The sequence below is a fragment of the Jaculus jaculus genome, chromosome 3, assembly GCF_020740685.1.
Source record: "Jaculus jaculus isolate mJacJac1 chromosome 3, mJacJac1.mat.Y.cur, whole genome shotgun sequence".
NCBI classification, from domain to species: Eukaryota; Metazoa; Chordata; class Mammalia; order Rodentia; family Dipodidae; genus Jaculus; species Jaculus jaculus.
The window spans coordinates 157,232,984-157,248,180 of record NC_059104.1 but is presented as its reverse complement, the minus strand read 5'-3'; the positions used below and the strand labels follow the sequence as shown (position 1 = coordinate 157,248,180).

General features: G+C 44.1%; 1 protein-coding gene across 4 annotated transcripts in view; it reads right to left on the bottom strand.

Annotated features, from left to right (window-relative positions):
• Window positions 1-15,197, bottom strand: part of Me3 (malic enzyme 3) — a 193,905-nt gene that overhangs the window by 18,794 nt on the left and 159,914 nt on the right. For all 4 annotated transcript variants that reach the window (XM_045144838.1, XM_045144837.1, XM_045144840.1 and 1 more), the window contains one exon: window positions 5,434-5,543. In XM_045144838.1, the coding sequence (XP_045000773.1) occupies window positions 5,434-5,543 (110 nt within the window). The remainder of the gene's footprint in view (window positions 1-5,433; window positions 5,544-15,197) is intronic.

Below are 15,197 nucleotides of genomic sequence, written 5' to 3'. Positions count from 1 at the left end.
TGCCAGGGCCTCTAGCCACTGGAATCAAACTCCAGATACATGTGCCACCCTGTGCATCTATCTGGCTTACATGGGTTCTGGGGAGTTGAACCTGGGTCCTTAGGCTTTGTAGGAAATTGCCTTAACCACTAAGCTATATCTCCAATCTTCCTCTTCCTCCTCCTCCTTCTTCTTATTAGTTATAGTGTCAGGGTTCAAACTCAGGGTCTTGAGCATGCTAGGCAAATGTTCTACTGCTGAGCCACTAAGCTGCAGCCTCAGCCCCACTGTGCTTTTGTTTCGTTTGCTCTTACTTTGCGTTTGGTAAAGGGACAATTCTGCATATTGGCCTATTAATTCCAAGTTCCTCACCAAACCTCTCATAACACATCAGTCTTCTGGCCCTGATTCCAACCAGCTGAGACTGTGAGTACCTTTCCCTCTGTGGGTCTCTTTTTTTTGGGTTTATAAACCAGGATTTAGGAGAGGGTGTGGAGAACTATAGCTGCAGGATGCTGGGGAGCAGTGACACCCACTGTAGGGTCTGTGGTTTAATTAACCCTTAGCAAAAGGACCTATTCCTTCACCACCTCGTGGTCATGAGGGCCATTGGCAGCCTGATGTTATGGGGAGAGTAGAAAATTCTGAGTTCGAAAAAAACTGCTCTAGGTCTACTTTTGTGTTTATCTACTCAATGAATTTTCTCTTTAGTTTCCTCATGAATTGGGGCATTAGCACCTGTCCCCCCACCAGGAAGAGGGTGAGTTTCTGGAACTTGTGGCATAGTGTGGATGCCAAACACTGTTCACACCTAAAGTTCTGTGTGCATGCAAAATGTTATTATTTGGCACAGTTTGGGTACCCTGGGAAGCAGACACGGACATAATTCCAGATGTTTTTAAGAAGTGCTCTAGTGGACCGGAGGAAAAAGAAGCAGGATGGGGCAGAGAAGGAAGGTGAGGTTCAGTCTAGGCTCCAATGCCTCCGATAGCCCCCTTGGAAGCTAGGTCCTGCCTGGGGATAAAATTGTTGAGCTTGTATATGCATTTCATCATCAGTGGGTAGGAGGGTAGCCTGTGACCTGACAGGACTATAGGTAAGGAGATGCTTTGTAGTATAGGCTCTGTTTGATGTGCTGGCAACCTTATCATCATTTGCGGCAAGTCTTTCCTTGAAGCAGGATGTGGGTGGATCTCTATGCTCACCTCCTCAGTATGGTTAATTGGGTGCTCACAGCTCCATATCATGTGGGACTCACCAGGGGCTGGGATGGGATTATAAAGCTCCTGTCTTTCTTGCACTGTTCCCCAGATCTCCTCATAAACTCTAGATTAATGACTTCAGTCTTAATTTATGTGAAAAGAACAGGAAATTCTCCTTTCGTTTGTCATCAGAAAACTATTTATCTGAGTGCCTGCAAGTCTAATAGGTAGGACACAACAACCTAATGAATTTAAACAGAGGGATTGTTTTATGTGTGTATGCATAAAGCATACACATGTGAATGGAGTTTGCATCTCAATATGAGCAAACACGAGGTGCACTTATATATGAACATATGTGTACTCAGGAAAAGAGAGGGATTACAGGGGCAACTGCCCAGCAGAGGCATTTCACAGGACTGGGTGGGTGTGATGGTGAGAAGGTCATGCATATGTATTGGTATCATTCATTCACTCTTCTCACATCTAGTCAGCACCTACAAGGTGCCAGTCACTGTGCTGAGAGCTGAGGAACAACAACAACAACAAAAAGATGTAGGCCTTGACTCCAGAGGCTTATCATGTCATGAGAAGCGGAGATTGCAATATAGATGTCTGGAGTACACAGGGGTATGAGGGGGAGTAGTATTGGTACAGTTCAGATATGTATCCGCCCCAAAGCTCACATGTTGAAATCTTGGCTCTCCAGTTGGTAAACACATTCATTGAGAGGTGACTGGATTATGGGAGTTCTGAGTTCATCCAAGACAGAGTCATAATTCGATAGTATTATTAGGAGATGATGAAAGTTAGGAAGCGGCCCATGGATGGAGTAAAAAAAAAAATGTATTTCAAGAGTATATCTTGTCTCGAGGACTTTCTCCTCCTCTCTCATTGTTTCCAAGTTACAATGAGGCAAACAGCTCTGCTCCACCACGTCCTTCTGTCACGATGCCCTGCCTACCACGGGTCCCGAAACACTGGAGCCAGCTGACCATGGACCAAAACCACTGAAATTGTGAGCAAAACAAATCTTTCTTTCTTTAAGTGGTTTTTCTGAGGCATTTTTTTCAAAGAGAAGTAAAGCTGATTGACATAAGAATGAACAGAAGGAAGCACCTCGGTACCTATATCCTAATCAGGAGCAGAGATTTCCCTGGGCAGGAAAGAAAAAGGAGTTCTCCAGACAAAGAGGATGGGAAACAGCTGGGTGTAGTGGTGTGCCCCTGTAATCTCAGCACTTGGGAGGTGGAGGCAGGAGGATCAGGAGTGTAAGGCCTTGGTAAGGGCAAGACAAACCTGGGCTACACAAGATACTGTCAAAAAACTTGAATACCATTTGTGCACATAGGTGTAAACTTATAATTTACCAGAATGAAGATTATGGGAGGCGGGGGCTGGAGAGATGGCTCAGCAGATAAGGCACTTGCCTGTAAAGCCTAATGACTTGAGTTTGATTCCTCAGTACCCTTGTAAATCCAGATGCACAAAGTGGCACATACACTTGGATTTTGTTTGCAGTGGCTGAAGGTCCTGGCACAACCATTCTCCCATTTTCTCTGCCTGAATCTCTTCTCTCTGTCTCTCTCTTGTTGCAAATAAACAATCAAACAGATAAGAATATTAAAGGAAAGATTATGGGATAGTGGAAGCAAGATTTTTGCACACAGAGGAATGGCTGGTGAGGAGGTCATAGGATTACACATAAAGGGAGGCTTAGAGGGCCGAGACAGCGGAGAGGCTCCTTTCCCCTCCATAAGTCGTATATTTCAGTGACTGAGTGTGAACTTCCTCACAAACATAGTGAGTCATAATTCCACCCGAGAGGCGCAAGGTGCATTTCTGGCAGTGGTGTGGCGGCGATGAAGCCGATGGATTGCAGATGCCTAGTGTGTGCATTTATGAGGATGTAAACACATGGGGCTGTCTGTCTGCTGGGACATCTGGAGTCCATGTGCCAGGTGTGCAGCCCACATGACTTGGGCTTGGCAGCCCATGGGACTTGAAGGGATGGCTGTCTTGCTGCTGACACATAGCTACGACAGGGGAACGGGCCAAAGGCTAGCTAGCAGGTGCTTCCTCCAAGGCCACAGGCCCAGGCCTGGCAGTTATGCTGAGAGTGAGGTTACTGGTAGGCAGGGAGAGAACGCTCCCCTGCTCCCAGCGAGCCCTCCTGTACTGCTCTGTCACTACAGAGGGCCTGGTTTATGGAAATAAGGCTGGTCTTGCCTTTCAGTGCCTGTCCTGGGCTCAGGCGTCAGGGTGATGGAGATACAGAATGGAGGGGCTGTCAGGGCAAGGTGTGATTGTGGCTTTCCCCTTCTTGACCTTCATCCCTGCCCTGGGCACCCACTCTTCAGGCACTGGAATTGTAAGTTTGAAGTGCATTATCCAACATTGTGTCATAATAACTGTGCTATTCCATTCCTAGAAAATTTACACCCAATAAAAAAGGTCATGCATCGTATTTCTTCTGCCCGACGCCTTGTACCATATAGAAAAGAAGAGGCACTTGGTTTTATAATATGCAACCTGGAACAGTATGTTAAGTGGCTATGAATTTGGAATTAAGAGTCTGAATCCTGGCTCAAATCTCAGCTGCGCACTCACTGGCTATGTAAGCTACTTGCTCTCTTCGTGTTGGAATTTCTTCATTCATAAGCTGTGAATATTTCAGGTTTAAACATGGAAAGTGTCCAGAACAGTGCCTGATGTATTGCAGATATTTAGCTGAAAACTTTAGCTGGTTTTTCCTGGGTCTGTGCTCGCTGTAGTCTAACCTGAACCGATAGGCTCAGAGGTCGTGCACTTTTTGGGCCTGTGACGGAATCCGCTGTAGAATGATTTTGGCCAGTCATTTAATTTCAAGGACCAAGAATTTCCCCCTACCAACTCTTTCTTTTTATCTGATATGAATCTTTGGTTTTGATAGGCTTGGTTTGCCAAACTTTATTTGTTAAATAATAACTATGGGCACTCATCAGTGTTTCTCCTGAGCTCCCTCTGCTTCTTACTGAGAATTCCTGGGTCACGTGAGGTCACCCCCGAGAGGCCACTCTTCCCACTTCAGATACAGGCATCTCCACACTCAGAATCAACTGCCTTCAGGCATCTCAGGGCTCTTGAACAGGTGGCCAAGAGGATGCCGAGTTAGAAGGTGCTTCAGGTTGGCTGTTGTATTTAAGACAGTGTCACATATACTAGGCTGGCCTTGCACTCACTATGTGGCTAAGGATGGCCTTGAGTCTCTTGATCCTTCTAAGTGTGGGATTACAGGAATATGTCACCATGTCCTGGTTTTATTGGGAGGTAGGGATTGAACTGAGGGCTTCATCCATGCTAGAAAAGGACTTGATCAAGTGAGCTACATCTCCAGTTCCCCATATTGGTGATGCCCCTGATGCCAATGTCTCTTAAACTTACTGTTCTCAGCAGCTTACATTCCAGCCAAGTTTAGAAAAGGAATTTCTCTGACTTATCAGTTAGGGATATACTTTGTGTTTGGAAAACCCAAGAACAAGACACTATGGCTACAGAAAGCTGTCTTTATGGCCACTGATGTTTAGGTCTAATATGTCCTATATGCTAGTGTTTTCTATATATCATCTCTTTAATTTCACAAGACTCTTCCACTGAAGTTATCATCATCTCTGTAGAATAGATAATGAAATGACAGCTAGAGAAGTGAGTTTTCTAGTTCAAATAGCTAATAACTGACAGCCATGTTTATAATTTCTTTTTAAAAAATAATTTTTATATATTTTAAATTTATTTATTTATTTGAGAGAAAGATACAGAGGAAGCTAGAGAGAGAAAATGGGCATGCCAGGGACTGTAGCCACTACAAATGAACTCCAGATGCATATGCCACCTCATACATCTGGCTTATATGGATACTGGGGAATCAAATGGGGGTCTTTAGGCTTTGCAGGCAAGTGCCTTAACTGCTAAAACCATCCCTCCAGCCCTGTGATTTCTTAAATATATTAGGTCATATAATTCTTGCCTCTTTCTGATGTAGCAATGATCCATTATCTGCTTAAGCAAACTGAAGCTGAACAAAGTCAAGGAATGGCCACAGAGTGAAGACAGCCAAGAGGGAGGTGAACCCAAGGTTAACGTTCTTTTCTAAGCAGCTTCTGGCATCAGAGCAGCTATGAAATGACACTTCTTCCCTGCCTTGGCATTTGGGTGAGTCTTGTGAAAAACTAATTAAGTTCCCAATGACTTTGTCAGGTGGGTGGAAACATACCTTGGATGTCATCGTTGAACATGCAGTACTTGTTGCGGTATTTGTTGAGCAGGCGGAAGGCATTGGCGTTGGCAAAGTCTTCAAACTGGATGAGGCAATTTATTCCAAACCTGTGGGGAAATGGAGAGAGAGGGAGGAAAGAATGACTGTCTCTTGGAGGCAGACTGTAGCCTGTGTTGGAGGCAGGAGCATCTCAGGCCAGGAGGTATGATTAGCACAGGTCTTTCTTCTTGGTTTTTGCCACATGGCTGGATCAGGAACTCCTCCTAGATGTAGAGCTCTGCCTGCCCCATAATGGATGTAAAGAGAGAGAGCAGGGGCCCTGGGCTTCAGTCAGCTAGCTCAACACCACGGTGTCTAACGTGAGCCCATCATGGCAGCCCTCAGGAGGGTCAGGAGGCTGTCTGTAATTATCTGAGCTCTCGGCAGAAAGCCCACTCTACCACAGGGAGTGCCTCTGTGCCTATAGACTCTAGACTCTGACTCCTGCTGTTGTCCCATTTGACTCCTCTACATTCAGGTATCATTCTGTGACGCGTGGCAAACAAGGCTGAGGAAGACCATTGAAAGAAGCCGCTGTCATCTGCTAACATCTTTATGAAGATGATATCCAATCTGCACGGATAGAAGACTCAATGGCCTTGTTTAAAATGCAGATCACCAGGTCCAAGTCACAGACAGCCTCACTCAGTGGCTGTGGGATGAGGCTCAGAAATCTGCATTTTGAACAAGCCCTCTACAGGGTCATGATTCCGACAGTCTAGAACACTGAGAGCCGCTGTCCTGGTGGATGACGGCAATGCCCTGTGCCTAGTAGAGCATAGACTACATTTGTTAAGCATTTCGTAACCTGTTTTCTTTTCTTTCTTTAAAAAAATATTTTATTTATTTATTTGACAGAAGAAGAAGAAGAAGAAGAAGAAGAAGAGAGAGAGAGAGAGAGAGAGAGAGAGAGAGAGAGAGAGAGAGAGAGAGGGAGAGAATGGGCATTCTAGGGCCTCCCGCCACTGCAGACACGTGTGCCCCCTTGGGGGTGCTGGGGAATCAAACCAGGGTCCTTTGGCTTTGCAGATGAATGCCTTAACCACTCTGCGTTCCCTCTAGCACCTGTTTCTCTTTTTAACATTTGTTGTGCTCTGGGACACTGAGAGAGCAATTTCTCACTCACTTTGTACTAAGACTCTTCAGCTAAGGTTTCTGTACAAAGGTTTTACCCTTACTCTCTTCTTGCTCTTTGATTATGACATTTAGTAGTTGTATCTGTGTCCTCAGACTCTTTCTCTAAGTAGGCCTGGCATGAATTATTAAAACTTATCTAATATGGGCTGGAGAGATGGCTCATAGGTTCAAGGCACTTGCTTGCAAGACTTGGTAGCCTGGGTTCAATTCCCCAGCACACTTGTAAAGCCAGATGTATAAAGAGGCTCATGTCTCTAGAGTTCATTTGCTGCAGTAGGAGCCCTGTCATGCTCATTCTGTCTCTCTTCTCTCTCTCTCTCTTTTTTTTTTTTAATTTTTATTTATTTATTTGAGAGCGACAGACACAGAGAGAAAGACAGGTAGAGGGAGAGAGAGAGAATGGGCGCGCCAGGGCTTCCAGCCTCTGCAAACAAACTCCAGACGCGTGCGCCCCCTTGTGCATCTGGCTAACGTGGGACCTGGGGAACCGAGCCTCGAACCAGGGTCCTTAGGCTTCACAGGCAAGCGCTTAACCGCTAAGCCATCTCTCCAGCCCACTCTTCTCTCTTTTAAAATAAATGAAGAAATAAATAAATAAATACTTTAAAAATTAGCAAATGTATAAATAAGCCATGGCTTATATCCCATGAGTCAATGTGGGTTTTCAGTAACAGACTCTAAGGTCATGTTTATTTAGAAAATATCTTGATGGAGCCACATTAGATATAGGCGTTTTAGGGAGTGTAGGGAGAAAAGTGGCCTATTCTTCCCAACCTATTATGGACCATAGGCATGGCGCCTGTCTGTGACCAGCTGTGGAAAGATTTATTACCGTTTTTAGAAATGGTGGGTGGGGTCCATTGATGGCCTTCCTGTGTACTCGAAGCAATTTTTTTTTTTTTTACGTGACTGGTGGTTACGAGGGTGTGAACAACACTGAAATGACTCAGAAAACATTTTTTTTCAGCCTCTTATTCTGTATATGGCTTATTGTCTTGAACATAAATGTCCATGACTGAGGAATCTAGGCTCCCACCAGGGTTCCCCCCACCCCCCAGAGCCTTAGTTTGTCTGAGCTGCCGGTGGGAGCTCTGGGAGGTAGGGTCATGTAATAGGATCGGGACAGAGACGACCTGCTGCTGTCTGATGCTGCAGAGGTCCAGGTCTAGGACAAGTGGCCCATGCCGGACCTGGCTCTTGACGTACAAGTGAGTGATAGTGCATGTGTCTCTTCTGCTCTGCCTTCGCCCTCATTTTGTCCATGGGCACAATATTATCCCTTCCTGACCAACTTCTGTGGTCTCTTGAAAGGATTCAATGTTGAGGGTGATGTTTTTCCCAGACATACTGAAGTATAATTGGTAAATAAAAGTTCTGGGTTGGGGAGATGGCTCAGAAGTTAAAGACACTTGTTTGCAAAACGTGATGGCCCAGGTTTGATTTCCAATACCCACATAAAGCCAAATGCACAAAGTGGCACATGCATCTGGAGTTTGAGGCAAGAGGCCCTGGCATACCCATTCCCTCTCTCACTTTATTCTTTCTGCTTGCAACTAAATAAATAAAAGTATTTAAAAATGGTATTATATCAAAGTTGTACAGCATTATGATTTGATGCAGATTGTCATAATTTTCAGGTTCTTAGAAAACAGTTTCATAATTTCCACAGTTTAGCATTCTTTTAACTCTTCTTGAAGGATAAGTGTACTATGAATAGAAATAATAAATACTCACAAATGCGAGCCAAGCCAAAACTTACTGTGGAGTTTTGTTCAGGTTATGAATTGCAAGTATGTGAACTGGGGGATGGAACAGGCTGTCCTTAGTTGCTGGTGACATTTTACTATATACAAGACTTTCAGCATTGTTTTGCAACTAGCCTGAGGGAAAAATGCTAAAAAGCTCAAATAGCAAAACAAGTTATATATGTATATGTCCCTGCCACATGCATAGTTACACACACACACACACACACACACACACACACACACACACACACTTGACCTTTAAGCAATGCCACCACCCATTTTCTGAAAATATGGCAAAAATTATAAATATCTTTGTTCGGTATATGATTACTATTTCATGTTTAATTTAGTCTTATGAAAATTATTCCCTTTGTTTCCATATAATAATTTGTTAGATTACACAGTAAAACTCCAGTAATTTGGGTTGATCTATTCCCAACTTGGAGCTGTATAAAACGCCGTGTTTGACACCGAGTGTCTCACTTTCGACCCCAGGCCCTGCCCTTCCTGTACACAGTCTCCCAGCACTGCTCTTCAGGCTAGGAGCGGCTCCCACTCTAGGAACCCGTAGTTTCCTTTTCCTCTCTGACCAGTCTTTCCCCATTTCCCTTCTCTTCCATTGAATCTGCTCTTTGCATCAAAACCTGGGGGCCTTTCACCACATTACTCCAGACTCTTGGCCTCTCCTATATGGCTTTTTATGAAACCAAACTAATATTTAGTGTGAATCAGAAGCAGTTACCTCAGTCACTGTCTCAGAATCATCCAGTCATCATCTCTCCATCCATTTATCCATTATTCATCTATCTGTCCAAAACTACCAAAAACCTATGATGAGGCAATATTATCATTCAATAATGTCTTAAGAAAGAATTGGTGAAATTCTGGTGTTATGAATTTGTCTTCCAACTTGTCAAACTAATTACAAATTAATTAAAAGCAAAAAAACAAACAAACTTTTAGCATGAAAATCTAAGTGGCTCAGGTGAAAAACAGTTCTCGATTAATCAATTTACATATAAGACATATGGTGAACGCTAATTATCAATGAGCATCAATAACTCATAAAAACTAATAACAATGGCAGAAAAACAGCTAAACTTTGTGGAGTATTTCACTCAGCTTTAATACACTCTCTCTCAATTTTTGCATGACCTTACCATGTAGGTGCTGTTTTCAGGGAAGAAATCCTAAATGTAGACTTTTTTTTTTTTTTTTTTTTTTTTTTTTTTTTTGCCCTTAGTAGGTGTCGGAGCTCGAACATGGATCTGGTTCTCATCTGACACTACCTTAGTTTATTGTTAAAAGTTATACAGAGGCTGGAGAGATGGCTTAGTGGTTAAGCGCTTGCCTGTGAAGCCTAAGGACCCTGGTTCAAGACTTGATTCCCCAGGACCCACGTTAGCCAGATGCACAAGGGGGCACACACATCTGGAGTTCATTTGCAGTGGCTGGAGGCCCTGGAGCACCCATTATCTCTCTCTCTCTGCCTCTTTCTCTCTCTGTCTGTCACTCTCTCAAATAAATATTTTCTTTAAAAAAAGCTATACAGATTTGTAAAATATAAACTTAATGGTTAATAAAACTTAGTTTCTTTCCATTGGGAAAACATAATAAAGAAAGTACTGAACAGGGAGCCAAAATCCACTTTCTTTCTCTGTCTCTGATAAACACATGGTCTTGCCAGAGTACTCTTCAGTCCTCTGGGTCTCAGTCTGATCTCAGAGCATTACACAAAGTCACTTAATATCTGAGGTTGGAGTTGATGCACACTCAGATATTTTCACAAGACTAGGGTAGATGTAAGTGTGTGTGTGTGTGTGTGTGTGTGTGTGTGTGTGTGTGTGTGTGTAGGGGGTTCCCACAGTTCCTAGTAAGACCAGGGGACTTGGACAGGCAGTGTCTGAGTCCTCTCTGTGCTTACACAGCCAGGCCAGCAGATGGCCATCCTCCAATGGCAGTAGCAGTAACAGTAGGACCCTTCTCCCAAGAGGCTTTCTCAGAGCCCCCTATTCTGGGCAGTTATCCAATTTTAGTGCTGGCTGTGTAGTGCTGTCTTTCTGTCCTGCCAGAAGCCATCCCCACCCGGGAGGTTCCGGCTTATCTGTCCCTTTGTGCACTTTTAAACTCTTCACCCAGAAGTCCTGGCAGCCACAGAGGAATGTCTGATTCCTCTCCAGTGGAGAATTCCTGTGATGGAGAAAAAGCCACCTCCCAGAGCACACAGGGAGCTCCCAGACTTCTTGACCCTGGGGACTTGGTTGGAAAGTGGCCTTTGAGCTGTCATGGAAGGCATTCCAAGGCTAGGAGTCACTTACAGGCACACGATGGTGGGTGGGTGTTTGATTTCTCTCCCCATGCTTCAGTAAGGAGAAAGCTGCAGATGGTGACCTGTGTCTATGGAAGAGGGTCTTGAGACCTAGCAGAGCTGGGGACCTGCCACTAGGGACACAGGCTTCCTAGACTAAGGGAGCCTGAGTTTTGTTCTTCTCTCCACCAAGCCTCACAAGTTGACCAAAGGGTGAGGGATGCTGGTGAGTGGAACACAGTTCAGGGCCTACAGACATTCTCTGTTTCAGAGGGAGAGACCTGCCATTCTCCCAAACACCTTCTCTGAGCCCCCTCAAGCTTGAACAAATATGAGGGACCTGGGAGGAACAAGTGAACTTGCTCAGACTACCTCCAAATAGAATGACTAAAAGCTATGACTCATATTTTCAATGGAGTCTGCTTTGTTTTCCCTGTGAAAGCCACGTGCAGGACTCCCAGGGCAGAGTGTCCCGTGAGAATATCAGCTATCACCTATGGCAAATGAATGTTTTTCTTTCTCCTTTCAGGAACTAGAAGTGACACAATCATGAAGCTCTAGGTCTTTAATTTTTTTTTTTTTTTTTACAAATTCCATTAAATTCTTTCCCTTATGCCCTTGAAATGCTCTTAGCAAAAGTTCTGCAGCAAAATAAATTCGAATAACTCTGTATATTATATATCCCAGATATAATGTATGTTAAAGATTCTAAAAAGTCCTACATAAAGAAGTGTGTTTAAGCCAACACTTTCTAATTTCTTTTTTTTTTCTCCTTATCTCTTCTTCTTTTCCTTCTCTTCTTCGTCCTTCTCCTCCTTCTTCTTTTTTTGATTTTTCAAGGTAGGATCTCACTCTAGTCCAGGCTTAACTGGAACTCCAAATTTATAAATTTATTTTATCAAAGACTACCTGGCTGTGTCCTTCTCTCCCCAACTATGGTAAAGCACATTTTGAGAGGCATGACTTGTACAGAAAGAACTTCATATAGATGGGGCTGGGTGCATTTAGGGCAAAAGCATTTCTCCCTGGAGTTACTGCAATTGCTATGTCTGGATGGATCCTACAATGTCTAACCTCACCTCCTTCATGTTTATCTCCCTTTTCCCAGTCCATACTCCCCAGCTTTCTGAATACAAATCTATCTGTGGGCCAGTTAGGTTTGCAAAGACCCTAAGAGGTGTTGTGGTGTTTGGATTATGTATAAATTCTATAGTGTGTTCACTTTGGCCCTGGCCTAATTGCTCAGTAGTCACTTGTATCTCCTGACACTGTAGATATGTGTTGCTACTTCCCAGCAGCACATGGACTTTTATGTCTCTCTATGTCTTTGCTTCAGCTGTTGGTTCTTTTGTGCCCAGACAAACCCCTACTCAAACCATAAGGCACAGCTGTAATGAAATCTCTTCTTGGAAGTTTTACTTGATCTATTTTTTTCAGATCTCTTCCAGTGGTACTCTGGACATATCTATAACAGTATGTGCCATATGACACCACATTTAGCTATGATGTTTTGTTCTAATTCAATTGAAGAAATGTATTGGTCAGGGTATCCTCTATGCCCAGAACTATACTAGTATGGTATAAAAATTCTGTTCTATGAAGAGGTCTAAGTGTCCACTATAAATAATAGAATTGCACAGGACACACATATTCACAGTTAAAAAGGTGCATAAGAAAAAAATGTAATTGCAGCAAAAGATTAATACAAGAGTAATAATGATGGTTTGTACCAAGCATGTGGGAAGCCTTCAGGAGAGCAGGCAGCACTGTTTGGAGGGGAGGCAGTGAGGGCTTTAGAGAGCAGAAATTCAGAGATGGGGCTTGAAGAAGGAGCCCAGGCTCCCAGACTGAATAGGTATGGATAAGGGGACATGTGAAGGGTCTCGGGCAGAGGGAGCATCATTCACACATGGCAGAGAGTAGGAGGCCTTCTTGGAGTTACAGAAAAAAGCAAAGGAGCTTGATCTTGGGAGAGTGGAGGGGGTTGGAGGAGAAAAGCTAGGTCATATTTCAAAATGCCTGCATAAAGGCCCTAAACACTCTGGAGGGTAGTGAGAGCCCACTAAGGGGCTTGGGTGAGAAGGTGACTTGTATTTCAAGTTCATTTTGGCAGCAGAGTGGATGACGGTTGGATAGCTGGGAGGACACACTGGAGATAAGGCCGTTCTGATTATAGCAATCAATGCTGAGGTACTAGTGTAAAGCGATGGAGACACTGAGGGAGAAAGGGAGTTGAGAAAAAATGATGTTAAGGTGGTAAGAAGAGCAGCTCCAAAGAAAGGCAGAGTATGAAGGAGCTGAGAGAGCTTTGAGGTCAAGAAGTTGGTTCTTTCACTTACTAAATGTGTGACCTTAAGAAAAAGCTGGTTAGTACAGATTTCGGCCTTCACCAAAATGGGACTAATAATGTGAGCATTGAGTGAAACAACGCATATGAAGGTGCACGTCTATGGAGGCCCTGATTAAGGACAAGATTTGATGACAGGTCCAATGAGGAAGATGAAAGAAGAGGAGCTCAGGAAGGGTGCATGGTGCTATCTTCTACTCTTTGAGGCCAGGGTAAGGAAATAGAGGCAAACTTACCAGATAAGAGAGGCTTGGTCCCTGTTGAGTCTGAGGTTCTGTGTGGCATTTGGATGGACGTAGAAGTCTTATGTATGAGGATTCGGGAGAGAGGGACATTCATCAAGGGACACTGTGAGTAGCTGAATTCATGGGACTGAATGAGGGTCCTTACATAGTGTGTGCATAGAGTAGGCAGCAGGGGCCCAGGGCATGCTTAGGGACCAGCAAGAGGTCCTGGAAGAGAGTCCAGCCAAGGACCAGTGATCAGGGGAACTACAGAAGTGGAAGGAAGTTTCCAGAAAAGCTGACACAGTACTTGCGTGGGAATTAAGGCGTGTCTATTTGAATCACTGTTTAGGAAGTCACTGGTGAACTTTGTAAACTACTTTCAGTGGGGTGGGAAAATGGACCCATATTGCATGAGGTTAATATGTACAGTGGAAGGGGAAGGGATATGAGTGGTCATGAATTTTAAGAACTTTACCTGTGAAGCAGGGAAAAAGAATAGCCATTGGAGGATAAAGAATTGGAAGATGGATTTGTTTTGGAAACGAGAGGTATATACATGAGATAAAGACATCATGTTGGAGGATAGATAAGAGATGAGGGATGAAGGATGATGAGGAGAGTAAAGGAAAGATTCTGAGCTGTCGGGAGGACGTGGGAACAAGAGCCCAGCTGGAACGTGAAGATGTGCTCAGATATCATGGGAGAGTCATTAGCTATCACACCACAACTTACTCCCAGATATGTATGATAGAATGACTCACTGATTTGGGGAGTGAGATCAGCTATGAGAGTCAGGAATTGGACAAGGCTGGCACAAAAACTGTTTAATAGGTAAGAAATCTGGAAATCATGGGTTTGTAGAAAAGCCACTCAGCCTGACAAAGAGAAGGCCATGTGGAATGAGGTACAGTGGCATAAATGAAGAACCATTTTGGGCTGGGGATTAAGCTGACTTATTTTTGTATTGCCTTGAGGAAAAAAAAAAAAAATACAGCCAATGGGTGGGAAGAAAGATAGACCCAGACTTTAGTGCCATATAAGGTAGAGATGTCAAACACTGGATGGTCAGAGGCTGCTGGTTACTGGAGGTGATTCTGCGGTCACTGTGGCTGACCTCTATGAGGAAGTCCTGGAACGGATTCTATCTTTGGGTGAGTGGGGTTATTCCAAGGCTCTTCCCTTTCCATCTCCCATGCTGGGAAATACCCTGGTGTGCCTGCCTGAAAGCCAGATTGCTGGGCTCCTGGGATCTGGAGACTGGCATTCTGGCTTCAGTGGGGGGAAAACCCCATTGACTGGTAATACAGTTACAGGAAGCAACAATTCTCAAGTAAATGTCCCAGGATAAGGTACTCATTCCTTAGTCATTCTTTTGACGACAAGTCCAGGCCAGACAGAAAACACTTCAGGAATACTTGGATTTCCTCCTGAATGTCCCTGTTTGTGTGAATTCCTGGGCAGGCTCTCCCATGGCGCCAGCAATCCCAGGACTGGGGAGAGTGTGGTGACTGATCTGCTGACCTCTCAACCTTTCAAAGGTCAGTGGTCAACTCTGAGTTTTTCCTCTAGGACAGAGCAACTCATTCCTTACACTTCCATTCATAAAGGTCTTATCTTTCTCTCAGCCACCATCCCATGGGTTGGCTTGGGGTTCAGCTCACGTTTCCACATAGATTGTGTGTGTGTCCAATTGTGATGAGGCCACTGCTGTCCTCCACAAAGGATTTCTGATTAGCTGTATGGCTGTTCAGGGGCTCTGCATTATACCACAGTTTATGATGCAGTTGTATCTTGATCCTCCTCTGAGTCTAAACATCTCTTACAACCCTGGTTGTCTTTTGCCTTGAATCATGACCCTTGATCTGGGGGTGGAAGATGGTAATGGTGGAAAACCAAAGTTCTTCAACATCCAAGTGAACCAGAGTTAGGGAAGGGAAGAAGAAAAAATGACCAGT